The 18,710-nt window shown below is 38.0% G+C and overlaps 2 protein-coding genes and 1 long non-coding RNA gene across 4 annotated transcripts; 1 reads left to right on the top strand and 2 right to left on the bottom strand.

The window, feature by feature from the left end:
* Positions 1-1,635: 1,635 nt before the first annotated feature.
* On the bottom strand, positions 1,636-6,865 carry LOC124290039. Its single transcript, XM_046726729.1, has 6 exons — positions 6,394-6,865; positions 5,454-5,630; positions 4,912-5,277; positions 4,057-4,312; positions 3,507-3,619; positions 1,636-3,344 (listed from the first exon to the last, which is right to left on the bottom strand). The coding sequence occupies exons 1-6, from the start codon at positions 6,623-6,625 to the stop codon at positions 1,837-1,839; spliced, it is 2,652 nt and encodes an 883-aa protein (XP_046582685.1). The 5' UTR covers positions 6,626-6,865; the 3' UTR covers positions 1,636-1,836.
* Positions 6,866-7,711: 846 nt separating this feature from the next.
* On the top strand, positions 7,712-9,535 carry LOC124290048. 2 transcript variants are annotated; one of them, XR_006901821.1, is made up of 5 exons: positions 7,712-7,798; positions 8,184-8,240; positions 8,624-8,812; positions 9,115-9,276; positions 9,451-9,535. XR_006901821.1 is itself a non-coding variant. In XM_046726739.1 (4 exons), exons 1-4 carry the CDS (start codon positions 8,162-8,164, stop codon positions 9,513-9,515), a joined length of 495 nt encoding a protein of 164 aa, XP_046582695.1. In that variant the 3' UTR covers positions 9,516-9,535. The 2 variants fall into 2 exon arrangements, 1 of the variants encoding a protein (XP_046582695.1); XM_046726739.1 differs by lacking the exon at positions 7,712-7,798 and having other exon boundaries at positions 8,162-8,240.
* Positions 9,536-17,281: 7,746 nt separating this feature from the next.
* Positions 17,282-18,264, bottom strand: LOC124290033. Its single transcript, XR_006901813.1, has 2 exons — positions 18,075-18,264; positions 17,282-17,818 (listed from the first exon to the last, which is right to left on the bottom strand). It is a non-coding gene; the product is annotated as an uncharacterized LOC124290033 (long non-coding RNA).
* Between the last annotated feature and the right edge of the window lie 446 nt (positions 18,265-18,710).

Genomic DNA, 18,710 nt, shown 5'->3' with positions numbered 1-18,710 from the left:
CTTAAGCAAAATAGGACCATGGGACCGAAATGGTGGATACCTGAGACGTCCTTGGTGGTGATATCTCTCAGATAGTGGTTGGCAAACACCATATCGGATCTCCAGAAACATCCCTCCATTATGGTATTCAAAGTGCAATTCCCATGTAGAGTGAGAGTTGAGGCTAGCGCTCTAATTTCGTGAGGATTAGAAGCTCTTGGAGGGTCGAGTCCTGCAGCCTTGTAGGCACGTAGTATGACAGTTCTGATCCAGATAGAGATAGTAGTACGTGAGACTTCCGTCTGCGTAGCTATAGATATAGGGATAAATAATCTCTTGAATATCCTTCTGCTCTGTTTGGATCGTTGGAGATATATTTTCAGTGCTCGAACTGGGCATAGTGATAGATCCATCGTATCATGCGGTCCAAGTATGGATGAGAGAGCTGGGACGTGGAATAATCTGTCTGGTTGACCTGGCAGTTGGTTTTTCGCTATAAAATCCCAGCAGAAGTCCCAGATGAGCGATGTTATGAATATCATCAAAGCGTGTTCTCTCGTAATCCAGTGCGTGAATCTCTGACATCCTGGCGGCCGTAGCTAGTGCTAACAGGAACAAGGTTTTGTGGGTCAGTGATTCAAACGAAGTAGATAGCAATGGTTCATAAGCCTCACTAGTGAGGTGTTGGAGCACTATATTTAGATCCCAGGCTGGAGCGTGAAACTTCCGTTTCTGATCCTCCAATCGGAACGCTCGTAACAAAGCGAGTAACTCTGGTGTTTTTGTCAACTTGACGCCTCGTTCTCATAGTTATGACAGAACTTATAGCTGCAAGATAAGTGGACAAGGTTGACGTAGATAACATAAGAAATCTGCCACTTGAGGATGTGTAGCATATCTGGCTGTAAATCCTTTCTTAGCAGCGTAATTGACAAAACTGTGCCATTTGTCATCGTATAAGTTAGAGTTGAGTTACGATGTGCAAGCGTGACCGCTTCAGCCGCTCTGGCAGAATAACCTCTCTTATTCAGACATGCCTTGATACAATCCATACGTGAAGTTGGAATGCTTCTGGTGTTTCGTGCACTTGTTTGGTGTGCGGATGTATCAATAGATTGGCGCGTTGTGGGAGCTGAAGAATTGGTTTCCCGATTTCTTGTATGAGATCTGGAAACCAATTTCTCTCTGGCCAGTAGGGCGCGACCAAAATCAGATGGAGGCTCTACGTCTGACTGATTTTCTGTAAGATTTGTGGGATTAACGCTGGAAGGCGGAAAGCGTGACGCGTTGAGTCCCTCCCGCGATATGCTTAGAAGCGTCCTTTGCCCATGCTAGTGGGTCTGGAACTGGCGATACGAATGTTGTCAGTTGCTTGTTGAATCGAGTGGGTGAATAGGTCTATCAGAGGAGATCCTATTTCCATGATTATTTGATTGAATATCTTCTGTGTGTGGAGCATCCATTCTGTCGGGCGACGGGTTACCCTTACTACGCTCAAGGCTCCCCCACTACACTGTGGTTAGGGCCCCAAAGGGTACTGAAAATGAGGCTTCCAACTGGGGTGGGCGCCTAATTTGGAACCTATAAAGGGCACTACAGATTGACTGCATTACTTCCAAAATAAATCTGTGAAATCTTGAAGGCGTGTGAGCAATAATGTTTACATAAAGTAATTTGAAAGGATTCAAGTACATATTTACACAAAAGTACATAGAACAGAAGGCAATACAGAGTGTAACAGAATGCATACACATGTCTTACAATATTACAATGAACAAACTCCTTTTGTTTCATAAATACATGTACATGTATGTACAAAAATGCATCATAACTTCTATCACAGGATGAAAACAAAATCTAATCTTTTTCTCTTACATTTGGCATTAGTGCTACAAATTTCACACTACCCTGATCCATATACACACACATATTCTTAATATTCTCAACAGGTATGAGATCAAACAAGGTTCCAGTTTCAACTTCAACAAAATGAGCTGGTACACGCAAATGACACTTACGTTTCTTGATAAACCTTTTGATTAAAGCACAATACATAGCACTCTTCTCAGTAAATAAAACAAGGTAATATTGAATCTGACCAAGGTAACGTTTCTGATCAGTTCCAATATACTCAACTGAGTAGCTGTTTCTCCTTGTTACATTTTTGTACATTTTTGAATGAAACATAAAACCATTGCACCAGTAGCGGTAAAACTGTGCTGACCTTGTTACTGGTGCATTCATAAATTCCTCAACCAAATTTTGTATTTCGACAGACAAGTTACAAGGCTTAATTGGGTCGACAGCAAACATGTTATCCTTAATCAAAGTGAGGTTCTTTCTGTGATGTTTTCCCTTAAAGGAGAGATAGATATATTCAGCTTCAGAGAATTTTGGAATAAGGGCACATAAACGTGGTAGCTTCTGATGTATTACTACAGCCATTGAAATTTGAAGTTCTACTTTCTGTGTACCATGAAACAGCGATCGCAAGTCCCCATTTAAATCTTCATAGAAAAAGCAAGAGTGACACCATAAGGGTCCAAGATCTTCAACTTTCTGAGTTAGGTGGAGGAGTGCATGCATATTGGATGTCATGTTCCTTTCTGAATATAAGAAATCAACTGATGCACAAAACTTGGCAATAAGCACCTTAGCTCTTGAAAGCTCATTTTGCGAAATTGACCTCTGTAAAAGAATAAATATACTTTCAACCAAAAGGAGATAATGTGAGAAATATTCATCGGGTAAAATCTGATACAAGCAACAAACAGAATAAAATAAAAGAGAGGACCTGAACTCTGAGGCCTTCCAATTCTTCAAATCTTCAATGCACCTCGGCATTCTTGTAATAAGATTTGGCGGAGAGAGTCTTCGTAACCTGTCATTAAGTATTGACGTGAAGTTTCCAATGTAAAATTTTTCATGTTTGTTTGCATTGTCAGTCCACAGATGTAAGAATTTCTTCTGCACGCCAAGAAGAACACAATGCATATAATCCACAGTAACACATCTTATCATATCAAAAAAGGGCAACTTGTACAAAGGGGAGAAGCCTTTGACACCATTTCGACTTGATCCGTCTTCTTCTGCTCTCCTTGCGTCAGTCAGACACTGGGTATGCGTGCGAGGCGTAGAGACACCAGTGAGATTACCAGCTTCTGATATGTCAAATGGATAGGACATCATAGATCCACGTTCTCCAGTTTTCACAGATTTTCCTTTGGACAAACAGGTTCCACATCCAAAATATCCATTAAACTGTACAAAGTTTTGAACTAGGCATCTTGCAGGAGCATCACACACAACACTATGAAGAACTGCTCGCAAAAGAAGTGAACTGCCCTCCAGGACAACATCAGTACCTAAGTGAAAAAAAGAAAGAACTGTAAATACTGCTGTTAAAATCCGTAATAAATGCTTGATATTTCAAACATAATTACCTGCTATTGTTCATGAAATTCTGTCCAGCATGAGAAATTGAATTCATCAAGCAATCTAAACGCCAGTCATCACAACAAACAAACCTGTTTCATACAAGGACTTCAGTTCTTCAACAAGAGGCTGCAGAAAGATTGACATTGTAGGTTTGTTGATGCCATACCAGAGTCCAGCAAACAGTCTGCATTCAGCGGAGTACCTGAAAACATTGTCAAATATTTATCTGAGACAGGTCTTCTTCAATATTACAATGTTTTACTCAGCAAGTTTGCATGAGGATGTATATGAGTATATAAGCAGGTAAATGAATCAAACTGAACTCAGTCTATCTATGATAACATTATGACAAATTCCTTTTAGAATAACCAATTCTTAAAACTAACCACTTAACACAATGAACAATATCCCCCACAACTTGTATTTCCTAGAGTTATTACACAAGATCAGTCATCCTCAACATCATCATATGATCCTTCATCTTCCTTCCAACTTTTATTAGAATCTGACTAGAAGTAAGGGAGTAATGAACCTGTCCAGAGTCCGGACAGACGGATGCACAGACCTCATGTTAATACATAGGTTCACCAGTTCCATCTGTTGAAACTTAAAAGTAACAATGAAATTGAGAAAGCTTACCTTAACTTTGGGTTCAGTTCATTTACTGTTAAATACAGGGGCCAAACACTGTAATTTGAAGATCTGAAAAGAGCTACTCCATCTGTGTTGAGTTGTAGAGAAATGTGAATTTCTTTCTCTTTTCTTCCTTTATGTGTTCCCTTGAAGAAGTCATCCTCAAAGATGTCTTTGTACGTTTTCCCATCAAAGATATCTTCAATTGCTGATGGATTATCCTTAACCCTTCCTCCATGAAGTAAGTCTGACTTCTTTAAACCTATTGTAAGAAAGATTATCTGTTGAACTTGACACATGCCAGGTTAGATATTGTAACTGGAATTATATAATCAAAAATTGTAACACTAAAAAATATCTTGAAGACTAGAACGACAAAAGACCAACACAAATAGTAATCTATGTGTAATAAATAAACTGATAATAAACTGTGCTGATACAGACTATGTCACTTAGAAATTAAGGCCTTTTAAAGTCTTTTAAGTTGAATAAGTACAAGTTTCTATCACACAACAGTTGTCAAACATTTCCCAATAGTAAAATGGTCATACAGGTTTGTTCACTGACTATTATATCAACTACTGATAAAACTTTGCTTAGGGAATTGATGCATCTAATATACCTAAGAATTTAAGAAATGAATGTAGGAAAATAAAGCAATTGCAATCTTATCAATTTTAATAAAGCAATACAATATTATTGAAGTTTTATTTGAAATATAGGGATTATTTATTTTCAAGGTTTTTCAAGACATTTTACATATTTTTCAATAAGAAATTAGGGTCTTTCCAAGGCAGCACCCTAATTTCAAGTCTGTCAAAACCTTGAATAAATTAGGTTACTACCTATCTCGACTCTTACCTGAAAATAGTGACTGTAATTGACCTATGACTGGAATGTATATGAAGGATGACTGTTGATTTTTCTGGCATTTCTGGCAGGTTGGCTGACTTGCTTTCCCATGGTAAGTGTTACAAAAACTACAGAAGTAGTGCATCTGCACAGGTGATGACATACTTTTGAAGAAGTTGTTGAACATTTTCAAACTAGTTCTGCACAAATTTGGAGTTATGCAATGAAGTTCAATTAAGACCAATAAATCTTTCAATGCTTCCCCAGTCAGCTGATGTCTTATTATGAAGCTCATTATCAAAACCACACTGACTAGTTCCGTAATTCTAGCTCCACTGTACAATGGGGGTGATTTCTCTGCAAAGTTCTGGAAATCTGAAAATGTGAACAAAAACATAACTTAAATGATTATGACTATTCAAAAATCTTATTCCAACATTCCATGACCAACCAACTTATACTGACATGTTTATTTTCATGTGAATCTTTCAATGTGAATCTAAAATTTTTAAAATGTATCTGTAAAAAGGTGCATTTAGTTTTGCACTTACTGTCCTCTGTATCATCAATATCATGGTTCTTCATCTCTTCATCACATTCTTCAATCTCTGATGAGCTTTCTTCGTCATCAGCAAACTTTCCCTCTGCTTTCATTGCATCTTCATTTTCATAATCGTCTACCTGCATATCATCTTCAGATACAGGGCTCTTTGGGTCCTTTGCTTCATCTAAGCATTAAATAAATTAACATGAAATTTGTAAGCACAATTTTAATGCATAAAAGACTTTCTGACTAAACTTAACTTACTACATTAAACTTATTGTAACTATTATACAATTAATTATACTTTAGGTGTAAGGTAGTAAAAAGTAAGCAAGTAAAAACAATTTTAAAATTGATGGTTTGTTCTTTGAAGTCCCTCGATTATCATTTGGAATTAACCATTATGAGAGTGTGTATATTTCGATAAAGGGGCCCATCATACATGTGAGTTAACGCTACAATACGATAACGAGGCGCCATAACATTCTCAATATACAGATGTTGTGTTTAATGCAATATTACATATAATGGATAGCATCAACATGATGCAAAATATTTGTTTCATTTCTTCTGAGCTAAAAAAAAATATATTTGGCAAAACATTTTTTAATGTGAATTATTAACAATGAGATAAGCACATTCAAGACTAAACTAAAATAATATTCTTCAGAAAAATATATTGTAATTTGTCTGTTTCTAATTGAATATATATATTCTCAAGTTTGGAATCTTACGAAGATCTGAAACCCAGTTTGGAACGTCAGTGTCAATACATCTGTTTACATTCAATTAGAAACTGCTGACAACACGCTGGTTCATCCACACCTGTCCAAAAGCATAAGTAAACAATAACCTTCAACTTTTAGTGCCCAGCAATCATTATGTCTATACCAAGTTACTTCAAAATACATAGGGAACAAGAGAGACAAATTCGTAATTTTACAAACCATTATCGCTGTGTCCATACTCTTCGTTGCAATCGGGTTGTCTTCCGTGAATGGGATTTGTTTCATCACTGGCGTTCGACTGCACGGAAGACTGCTTGCTTGCTTCATCGGCACTTTCTCTCATTTTTCTCCATAAAGTTGTTCTTGGAGTCAGAGTTTCGTCAAATTCATGTTTCTTATACGGGCCTCGTTTTCTTTTTTTACTTTTGGTCATTTCTGCCCTCTCAGTCATTTCTGCCAGTTTATCACCTCAATTGTGCTAAATTCACGACAAAAGGGCCAATGCAAATTGTTATTTACCAAATTGTTTGCCACGTGGCCTTGTGTTGATAAAAAAATGCGTTCCAAACCCGTCACTGCTACCGGAAGTAGGCAAAATTCCTTGCTTTGTCGTAGGCACCGCTCCTAATATAATATTCTATGGTACCAAAGCAAAGCGATGTGAAGATCTTATAGAAACTTTGGTAATAAGAGTTTAGAATTATCCGCATCTTCGTAACACTTTTTAGTTTTGAGTATTTTGTTGTACTTGGTTCCAACTTTGCCCTTTGAAAATGGCTAGTTGTTAGATAACTGTTAAAATACTTCATAAATACAACCACCATTCCTTCCAACTTCCGGTTACAACTTTGGCGCTTACATTTGACTGGATCTACCGTTACTATCATAGAAATCCGCGATATCTTACTACTAGTACTACGACATGTCTTCCTACAAGTTTGTTGCGTTGTTCTGGGTGGAGGATTCGGCATTTAGTGTCCAATCGACGAACACAATTTGTGTGCCAAGAAAAGAAGCTTGGGAGTACAAGCCTGGTGATCGGGTGCAGGCTAAGTTTGCAGGAAAACTGTTCCCCGCGGATGTCATCCATATCTCAGGTGGGCGTATATATATTATTCCTATAGATTTATCCAATATTCTTGCAGTCGTGACAATTATGCCAGTGACAATTATGCCAATGCCATTACACTTTGCATTAATACTAAATGATCTTGTAGATTTCGATTCGCTTTCATTTTTATTAAAGGATATTTGTGGTATTGTGGTCCTGTGCAGTGTGTGTCCAGTGAGCAACAAGTCAGATGGATACTAGGCGCTATATAAATGAATTATTATTGTTATGCAACACGATAATACTACTGAAACGTGAAAAGGAAGAGGTTCACTTAAAGTAAATCAAAACTTACGTCAGCACACTGCTCAAGCTCTCATATACAAATTAAAATGAGATTAGGAAGGGAAATAAGTAGATAAGCAAGTGAATATTCATAGATTGTATTTTTATTCATAGATTGTATTTTTCATTTGTCTATTTCAGATGACAAAAAGGCACTCCATGTGGAAGGGAACAGCTTTGTGGAAAAATACAAGGCTCAGAAGGAAGTGGATTTGAACACTGTGACAGGTAAGCAGAAATGTGTATTTTGGTTCTTTGGGATTAAACACTCTGGAAAGAGTTCCGCCCGTACCCCCAACCCCCATGAAAAACCAAAATTACAAACTAACATGCATACCCCACACTAAATATTCATTCAATAAACTAGAACAGTTATAAAAAACAATCAATGAACTCATTTCAGTGTTGGAATAATACACCGGGGAAGGACTCCTCCTGGAGCAAATATAACAGGTAAAAAGAGGGGGGTACGGGCGGAACTCTTTCTGAATGCTCATTGCAAGGATCAAATTGAGTTGATATGCAAATTGAGTTGATATGATAACTGTTGACTTTTGAATTGAATTGAAAAAGATTATTTGAAAAATTATTATGAATTTGTTTTTGTCAACAGAAACTCCAAGACCAAAGAAAAGAAAAACTGTTAGTGTCACAATACCTTCAAACTCAGGTATGAAAAATTCAACGTTTTCATGATTTAAATTTGGGTAGATAGAAATAATATATGAATGAAATACAGTAGTAAAACAAATCATGTAGACATTGTGAAATATATGTAGATTTAAATATCTCTAATTCATAAGCATTTTATGAGAAAAAATTCAGTATAGATCACAAATGATACTTGTTTTGTTACCAATGAATACGCCCAAACAGATTGAACTTATTGTTTACCTTTGTAAACATTTGTTTACGTCATTCTTAAACGATTTCTTTTGAAGTATATGCTTTATGAAATAAAAAGGATATATGGCATAGTATTATTGTTATCTACATTAAAAAAAAGGTTTTTACTGACATCATTGTGAATACAAATGAATAAATATTTTTCAGTTCAAGAAAGTGTGCGTGATACACTGAAGAAGGATGCCCTCCTGAAAGCCCGCCAGGAGAAGGCCGAGAAGGCCGAGGCCTTGAAAAAGTCAAAACAGAGGGTCCTGGAGGAGATGGACAGTCTCCTCGAGTCTCAATACGCTTCAGCCAGTGAGACGGAGGCCGAAGAAGAAGAAACAAATTTAGAGGGTAAATAAGAACCAGGAATTAGATGTTTATTTGTTAGTGTTACAGGTAAAACTGAAAGAAAAAGTCGAAAACAATTTTGAGTCTTAACTGTTTACCCTGACGTACATAAACATGTAAGAGTTGTAGCTGTATATGCTGATTGATCCTTCATCTTAAATGTACCATTACACTGGAGATGTTGGAGGTTGAACAGAGTGCACTCATTCCATATATTTGTGCTGTAAACAGTTATGTCACATGAACTACATGCCGTTTGTGTTCATGTTTCATTAATTTTGGTAAAATTGTCTTGCTTAAAACAGATGTTCCCAGAAACAGCAAGGGACATCCCACAATGGCTGTGAAACAGCCAAGAAAAAGGAGGACAGATGAGGAGGACGACAATCCATGTACCAAGTGTCGTCTCCTCGAGGATGAATTGGCCAAAAAGAACAGGCACATAAAGAAACTGGAGGAACAATTGGGTTGGTAGAAAATTCATATATTGTTTGATATGTATAATGAATGAATCGTGAATTCAAATATATATTTTATTTTTGTAAATGTTTTATGAAGGTTATTTCATTTCACATGATTGGAGAGGTTTGTGTGACTTAAAATCAACAATGAAACCTAAACTAAAATAATTTCAATTTAAGAATCTCTGCAATCAGCCAGGAGCATGCCTCCCTCGACAAGTAAACCCTCCTTCATCTTGCTTTGAAAGGCCAAAGCGGGTTACTACCCAAAGGGATGCAGTAGTGTAAGTACACCAGAGTTGTTTTTGTGTGATAGTTCTGTTGTCCGCTTGACGTGGAAAAAAGAAAGGGATTAATAGATTTTTTTTATTTAAATGTCCTTTTGATAATTTTGTGAGATGTAGCTCAGGTTCTCAGAAGTGAATGTTGTCATGAAGCATTTGGCACCAGTGAATGAAATAACATTTGTCCACAATATCCTTGAATTGTTTGTTTCCATGCCATCCCAAGTATTCCTTGTCATTTTTGTTTACAGATGAAAGAACTGCTTCCCCACTCTCATATATATTTATATGAGGACCAGTTGAGGAGGGCCTCCAACAAAATCTCGTTGGGTCAAGAAGGGAGGCGGGATGGCTCCAGCTGTGCCAGGTACTTGTTGGGCATATTTTTTTCTAAGGAAGATATGTCAAACAAGTCCCTGACATCAGATGGGCAATATCCCTGCCTCAACCCTTACCTTGTGAACGGGATAATTGGTGTGTTTCCTTCAGCATTTTTATTTGTTAAAACTTGAATAATTTAAGTAGATTTAAAAACTAATTTCCAACTTCATTTTCATGTTAAAATTTGTGTGGTTTATTGTTTATACTTCCTTAATTTTTTTGTTTTGACTTGCATGACGATTGAAGGATTTTAAGGAAGAATGCATTGGGGACAATGTGAAACCTCGGAAACATCTCATCTAGTTACCTTTAATTTTGTTAAATTGAAAATGAATATCATTGGTTTGTGTATTTAGATCATAATGTCAGTGATTGATTTCTTCTTTCTTTTTTTTTGTAGAATTCACGATGAGTGTATCTGACTCTCTGAGGTCGAGAGTAACAAAAGTTCTCAGGAACAAGCTCTCGGCCTTCAGATGCCGCAAAAAGAAGCAGCTCAACAAAGTCGAAGCTACTCTATAAACCTGGATTGTGGATTTATTGATTTATATAGCTGTGAAAAAAAGAAATATATATTTTTTCTTTTTATAAAATTTGTTGTCCTTTGATAATGTACATGGTGTAATCCATTTTAAATTTGCTCATATGGTTAATGGGTTTTCACTTCTCATGCAGTTGCAGTTTTATGGTTGATCATGGGTACTCCATAGGGTGCCTTTCATGGTACTCCAATGGGCACCTCCTATGGTACATTAATAGGCACCTTTAAGGGTACTCAAATGGGTGCTTAAGATGGGACTTCAAATCTAATTCAAGGGGTGCCTGGAAGGGCGCTACATGATATGGACAAGATATCAATGGGCGCTCAGAACGGCGCTACATGGTGTAGCACAAAAAGGTCTGGGGCGCCCTGAGTGGTACTACATATGCAGTGCCCAAAGGGCGCTTTAAATGGGACTACATGTGCTAGCACTGAGAGGGCACCTTATATGGCGCTCCAGGTAGAACCACAGTGGGTACTCCACAGGGGTGCTTCTTATGGAGCGTAATTTACATATTTGGAACAATGCAAGTTTCTATTGGGAAAGGGCGCTTTCATTGAGACCCCACTTTGAAAAAGGGCGCTTCAAATGAGACCCCATGCTGAGAGCAGGGCGCTTCCATTGAGACCTTAATGGCGCTTTACCAGGGGACTAAAAATAAGACCTCGAAAGGCACTCCAAATGATACCTCCAAGCGGTAAGGGAATATTCCAGCAACAGCATGGTTAGGGACACCACATATTGTACACATGTCGTAAATCGAACCCAGGTTTTTGGTGTGATGAGCGAACATTTTAACCACTAGGCTACCCACCCACTTTGGGAAGAAAGCTACAGGAATTATGGGCTTTTATCACTTTGGTGAAAGACATGAGGTCAAAGTGATTCAGCAAGACAAAGGATCATTATTTGAAAAGTCTTGGATTCAAACCCATGACCCACTGAGTAGCTGATGGAAGAGGTTCTGTTCTTGAAACTCAGTCTGAGTTATGATAACTTGTGACTAATCGTTCAGTGTAATATTTGCTTACAAAGTTATATTTAACAATATCAACTCTGATTCAGCAACCCGGTGAATCTTATAATTCCAACAATTCAATTCAAGTTCAGGCAGCTTGGCACTTCTGGCATCAATTTGTTATAACACCCCTGTGTTTGTCTGTTATCATTTATCGTACTGATTGATCTGTTAGTTAATAATTACACTTAATATCAACAATCAATGACTCAGTTTCACACTTTTTATCGAATTTGAAACTTGGAGCAAATTCCCATTATTAACCACATCCACGGGTTACATCAATCACACAAACATCTGCAGCCTTCATCACTTTGATCTTTACAGGGACATTAAGTTGACATGCAACAACATAAATGAAATACCCTTGAAAGCAACTTAAAGCCCTAATGACTCACTCATCAGGATACAAAACGGTTTGATCAATTACCCAAGGAATACGGCTATTCACACACAACACAGTGTATTATGTATGACTGTTTTTCACTGTAGCACTGTTTGCTGATCCTGTAATCAACTGTTAATCTGATTCATGTAGGTGATTGGTGTCAAAATCAATATATCAATACCAGTGTTAATTCCAGATCAAGAATGTCCATCAGCTAAACTGAGAAACTGTGTTCTGCTTAATGGCGTACATTACTGTATAGTGAAAGTTTTTGTAAAACGAAATGTCTTTGTTAGGAAGCTGCAGGCTTATATCCACATGTCAAATGCATTAAACCGATCAGTGTCTGCGGAGATGGCACTAACATGATTAATGTGATATGCATGTCTTGGAGATTGATTGCTTATGAATGTTCACGGGATATGTATTATAATATGATCAATTACAGGTATTCTTATTACGATTATGACAAATGTTATTTCAGATTACCATTTTGTGTTTCATGCAGTGCCACAAATAGCACTGAATTGCAGAATGATATCAACTATTTATCCATCAGGAATGTGAAGAATAGGCTTTCTGTGTCCTCATAAGGATTCTGGATTAGAGCAGGTTCTCAGCATCCTTCTGTTTCCACAAGGGTGATTCAGTGGATTGGATGGTCAGGGTCAGGACTTGTTTCATCCCGACTCCTCTCATCACATGTACCAAATAAAATCAACACCTGGATTGTGTTTCAGACACAATTTTTTACATACAGTTTTATTCATATGCAGAGTGTAGTGTTAAAGGACAAACAAAACTTGTCATAATCTGTGAAATGAAAGTTGTCACTCTGTCTAGACAACCCATACTACTCCTAGGCCAAATGCAGAGATAGTATCAAATCAGGTAATATGATACACCCGGCCTTATTCCCCATACTGCATATCTTGACCATGTTGAACATCAATGCTTGTCACAGTCCTTTATATCATGTGGTTAGTACTCATGCAGTTTGTCTATGAACATGTGGACACTGTTTCAACAGTAGGGACCGCCTCCGTGGTGTAGTGAGTGAGTGAGTGAGTGAGTTTAGTTTTAACGCCGATTTTAGCAGTATTCCAGCAATATCACGGCAGGGGACACCGGAAAATGGGTTTCACACATTGTACCCATGTGGGAAATTGAACCCGGGTCTTTGGAGTGACGAGCGGACACTTTAACCACTAGGCTACTCCACCGCCCCCATGGTGTAGTGGTTAGAGAGTCCGCTCGGAGAGCGGAAGGTCGCGGGTTCGATCCCCGACCACGTCATACCAAAAGACATTAAAATATGGTATTTGTTGGTTCCTGCCTGGCGCTCGACATTAATGGGTACAAGGACTGGTCAGGTCGGAGTCCGTATAATGTGTCTGAGTGGGGTATTCATGCTTCACTGCGGTATGGTATCTCAGTGGGCTAGCACTATAAAACCAGCTTAAGTCTGGGCTAGTACAAGCAGCCGCACATACACTTTCACACGCATGCACGTCGTCATGAGCAAAATATTCTCAAGCAGGACATTAAACCCAATTTCAACTCACCTCACCTTCAACAGTGGGGTAAACCTTGTTTGTTTTTAGTAACCTGATATATTCTGTGGCTAGTTCAAAATCAAGAAGAATGTTTGGAGGGTGGGAGGTGTCACACTAATTGCTGGATAGCACTTTTACTGCTGCTGAGAGATCCTAAAGGATCGGGACTTTTCTAGCACCACTGGCCAAGGACTAATACCACTGTTTACTATGATATCGGTCATGTGGTGGATATCCCAACTCTTGTTATTTGTGCAATGCAATCATGAAGCCTGTTATCCTTTAAACAAAGTAGTGTGTCTGTATTTCCAGATGGTCACTGTTCTGTGAGATAGTGACAGTGAGCAACCATTTTAACTATGTTTTGTGTTATTTTCAGCTATATTCCAGTAATATCATAGCTGGTTTCACGCATTGTACCCATGTGGTGAAAAAAATGAGGCATGAAAAGCGAATACATTAGTCACTATGCTAAACCAGTCCTCTAGTGACCATAGGAACCAATTAGCCTGGAATGGATTTTTATCCCCCCGGCATTACATGCCGCGGGGATATAGTTGTCGCCTCATCCGTCCATCTGTCCGTCTGTCTGTCCGTCCATAATCATTTTGTTTCCGGAGCTTAACTCCAAGACCGTTCGATATTTTTCAACAAAAAGTGGTAGCTATATCAAACAGAACCTAAGGTGGTGCCTTTTACTATTTACAGATTTTTGTCCTTTTTATTTTTCTCGGTTTCCATGGAAACGTTTTGGACTTGGTAGGGAGGGGTAGGTTTCGTTTCCGGAGCACAGCCCAAAACCTTCTTAACATCTTTCAGTAAAAACTTGGCAGATATGTTAGGCAGATCTTGAAGTGGTGCCTTTTGCTATTTGCAGATTTTTGTCATTTATTTTTTTCATGATTTCCATGGAAACGATTTGCACTTAGTCTAAAATCAAGCTGGACTTTAAGTAACTGTCAGATGATTTGTTCTTCCAAAGATGTGGGGGCCGGGGGCTTATGTCATCTTCTGATGACTCTTGTTCTTCATAACACTGGCATTTTAAATATACTCATCATAATAAAAAACTTGACACTTGTTAAATTGAATCCCACAATGGAAGTAGTGTGTTATGAAATTATCTGTGTATCATACTGCTATCATGTAGTAACAACACAGATGAGGAAAAGTGTATTGCAGCATCCTTTTATCTGGAAAATAATGAATGGCACATCATGGCACCCACACACAAGCTTCACATTGAATGTGGAAGTGTTTATGAGTCTCTTGAAAACAGTAGTACGTGAAATGGTGACCATACTCTGCTCCCCGGTGGCACCAAATGTCACCATGTATCCTGTTTAAATGGTCACAAATAGCCTCACACTGACTGCACCTCCAAATAACAACACAGTTTTATAGATGTAGATACTTCATCCATAGAATATACTTCGGGCAGGTATATCCAGCAGTGTGTCAGCTAAGGCAGATATTTGAACCCTATTCTATACTCAACCAAAAAAGTTTAGCATGTTGGTATAAAAAATGACAAAAACCATGTGGTACCAAAAATATATTGTATATCCAAATCATGTTGGTGTTAAATTTCATTTTTCCATTTTAAAATCACTCAGACTTGTGTTCATTGTTCTCCATAACGCCACTATGACCCCAAAATCAAGAGTGGGGTATTGCTCCAAAAACGTCAATATCGCGTGTGGCCTCCAATGGCCTGAATTACAGCTGTACATCGCCGTCTCATGCTGTTAACAACTGCACTCAACTCACCAACGTTAATGTTACCCCATTCACGAATGAGGGCATTTTCAAGGTCACAACAATTATCAATAAGGGGGTGATGTTCTCTGACCCTCCTGCGAGAATGTCCCACACATGCTCTATGGGAGAGAGGTCTGGGGATCTTGCTGGCCAAAGTAGAGGTTGAATGTTGTGTTGCCGAAGAAGATCTCTTGTTCGAATGGCTGTGTGGGGTCTAGCGTTGTCATGTTGAAACGTAAAGCCAGGATTTTGTTGCATGAATGGGATGACAGTTTGTCTGATGATCTCGTCGCAATAATGTTGTGCATTCAGGTTTCCTGGGACAAGAATCAAGTCTGTCTTTCCTCCTGCATGGATCCCAGCCCATACCATGATGCTGCCTCCTCCTTAGTGGTCACGTTCGATGACGTTATTGGCGTCAAAACGTTCACCCACTCGACGCCATACTCTGCGTCGTCCATCTGCAAATTCCACACAGAAACGTGATTCATCAGTGAATAATGTCTAGTTCCATTGTTGACGACGCCAGCGCCGATGAGCACGTGCCCATTGCAAACGTTCCTGTCTGTGACGTTGACTCAATGGAACTCCAACCACTGGACGTCGGGCAAACAGTCAGGCTGTGTGCAAACGGTTCCTTACCGATTGGGGATGTAGAGGCTTGCCGGTGGCCTGTTGCAACTGTCTAGCCAACTTTGTGTGCACTTGTAAACCTGTGGTGGATGACGCCACCAAAAATAGGTCTGCCCGGGGTGTGGTCTTACGGGGTCTGCCAGAGCGTGGCCGATCTCTGACATGACTGGTCTGCTGTACACGTGTCTGGAGATGTGAAATTTTGCTCCTGTGCACGTTGAAATGATGCGCTACGTCTGTAATTGTTTGACCAGCATTCAGTCTCCCAATCGCTTCATGTCTCTTATTTTCAGGCATGCCTCCTCTGCGTCCCATGGTTGATTTTCAAACTTTAAAAATGTTTTATCCTTTCAGGAGAATGTCTCAGTGGGTATGCAATAATGCATCGGCCACGGGATGATTTTCATTGTTTTTGAGACATGAAAAATGTGTTTCACGTGAATTCCACGAAAATCACAGACAAATGCACGTGACTTTCAATTCTCTCGTCACACAGCAATTCCACAGGTGTCACAAGTTTACAGGTATCAGGTTCAGACTAATGAGAACATTGATTATATCTGTAAGGACAATTTAGTGCAGTGTGCTAAACTTTTTTGGTTGAGTATATTATGGTACATTGCTGATACAGATCAGTTCATGCCTGAACGACCACAGTGATTAATCTCTCTACACTATATATAATATATTGATAAACTGAACCTTAACGAATTTAAATAGATGTATAGAAGTAGCATCAATACTGTTTCTGATACAGAGCTGTTAGAAACTGATTTTAATCTTGATTGTCACAAAAGTGATTACTGAGAGCTTTCCAGGCCCTTAAATAATGCTATAGGTTTATTATTTGTGAAGTTCATGTTATCTGCATGAGTATTTGTAACCCTAAACTTTAATGTTATGTAATATATGTCAAGTACTTTTGAGTGAGTGAGTGTGTTAAAATTTGTCAAATCAGCATGTATTTCAATCATACCATGATGATAACATTTCATATATTAATGAAATCCTTTTTGACAACTTGAATTAAGACTATGACATAATGATGACATTTTTGCTTAGTTTTCAGCTAAAAGATTCCATGAAACTGTTTTACAAAGTAAGTCACTGTATTTAATCAAGCAGGGTAAGCGATGGTAAAATGTCAAGTCTAATAACAAGCTGGATGTTGTTGGGTTTTTCCTGGCATTAACTGCGTAAAAAAAGTTCAAATTCGTGTTCGTTTACAGAAATGCGGTTTTTGATGCAAACAAATTATGCAAAATGATAAGTGTTCACAGCACTTAAACTAAGACGTTATAAATTGAAGGTGTGATTCACAATACCTGAATGGTTAAGCATTTTGTTGTAATTTGTATTATGGTGGAAACTACAATATGTCCAAGTATTCATTCTTGCAGTTGTGAAACAATATATAGTTGACAATTTAGGAACAACACAACAAGTTCTTGTTCAATTACACTTTATTATCAAAACCTGATTATCAAGTAGAGTGAAGATTATTCAGGATGTAAACTATGCAAGCACTTTTGGTTTCTGTTTTGAGACATCAAAGCTGATCATTATCAAATATTGAGTATTTTATGTACATAAAGATTATAAAAAAATAGTCCATTGTATCAAATCCAAACAGTGCACCTCAGAGATCCATTATGATAAAAGTGATAATGTTTACATTGATACAATCTTATTTACACAATCAAGAATATTCCTAACTGTACAACATGCAATTATTCAATATGTTTGTTTTACACTTCAAGAGAATCAGAGAAAGCAGAGATAAAAATGATACCCACACAATCAAAACATTACACTAATGTCAATGGGTTGACTGAACATCATAAATATCGATGAATTTCAGAATTCCTCAGGAAGGGAGGTAACTCCTCAAGGCAAGGCTGCTCATCTTACCCAATAACAAAGAAAGTCATGTTCAATCATCATAAACTTTCCTGTCCATTCTTTTGAATATTCCGTCCCTGTTTCTCAATATTTACAGTTACAGTTTGAAATACAAACGGAATGTTACGACACAACATATTATTGTCATAGGTATGATAACATGCAACTTTCAGTGCTTCATTCAAATAGCAGTGCTTACATTATACCACTTCAACACCACTAGCCTGGTAAGTGAGGAAAAATATTTGAAACTAAAAACTTGTGAAACATTTGCTTACACAATTGCCATTCACTAACAACTGATATCATTTCTGATTTAACCACAAATTCAGTAATGACAAAAAGTGTTTAATATTCCGTTTCTCTGTCAGTTTATTCAAGATGAGGGTTGGATTGATTTAGGTTTATTGCAATAGTGTGATGTCATGCTGTGTTACTCAACCCCACAATCAACTGACTGCACAGCAGTAATGTGAAGTGAGTAAGTAAGGGACACCAGAAATTAGCTTCACACGTTGTACCCATGTGGGGACACACGTTGTATCCATGTGGGGACACACGTTGTATCCATGTGGGGAATCCATCCCAGATCCAAAAAGCGAAAGTTTAAAGTTATCCTTTGGCAAGAGACCGTAAGACTGGCAAGACTATGAAATATATATACGTTGTTTGGTCTTGCAATGTATCGCTGCTGCTGAATAATCTGACTATACTTAGATTGAAAAACTGAGCATAACACATTTTGATACAGATGTAATTATCTTGGGATGTACATTAATTTCTGTTGATTAAGGCATTGTTGTATGACAATCATATTGTATGTCAGTTGTAGAAAATATATATCATTATTTGGGAATATGAGACATTGATCATAACTTGTGAACAGAAATTACATGTATGTTATATTGTTTCTTCAAGTTTAAAAGACTATCTTGCCTTAACAGTACACCAACTAAACTGCTAGAGAACCCTATT

The sequence above is a fragment of the Haliotis rubra genome, unplaced genomic scaffold (assembly GCF_003918875.1).
Source record: "Haliotis rubra isolate DU_JTF1 unplaced genomic scaffold, ASM391887v1 Scf1120, whole genome shotgun sequence".
Lineage (NCBI taxonomy): Eukaryota > Metazoa > Mollusca > Gastropoda > Lepetellida > Haliotidae > Haliotis > Haliotis rubra.
The sequence above is the reverse complement of the archived record's forward strand: the minus strand, read 5'-3'. Positions and strand labels throughout refer to the sequence as shown.

Bases quoted from the DNA above. Each gene is read 5' to 3' on its own strand.
- LOC124290048 (XM_046726739.1), top strand. From the start codon at position 8,162: ATGAATTTGTTTTTGTCAACAGAAACTCCAAGACCAAAGAAAAGAAAA. The intron at 8,241-8,623 runs GTATGAAAAATT...AATATTTTTCAG, and splicing joins CACAATACCTTCAAACTCAG to TTCAAGAAAGTGTGCGTGAT. The intron at 9,277-9,450 runs GTTGGTAGAAAA...TTTCAATTTAAG, and splicing joins GAAACTGGAGGAACAATTGG to AATCTCTGCAATCAGCCAGG.
- LOC124290039 (XM_046726729.1), bottom strand. From the start codon at position 6,625: ATGACTGAGAGGGCAGAAATGACCAAAAGTAAAAAAAGAAAACGAGGC. The intron at 4,313-4,911 runs GTAAGAGTCGAG...TTCTTACAATAG, and splicing joins ATTACAGTCACTATTTTCAG to GTTTAAAGAAGTCAGACTTA. The intron at 3,345-3,506 runs GTTTGTTTGTTG...TTTTTCACTTAG, and splicing joins GAAGTCCTTGTATGAAACAG to GTACTGATGTTGTCCTGGAG.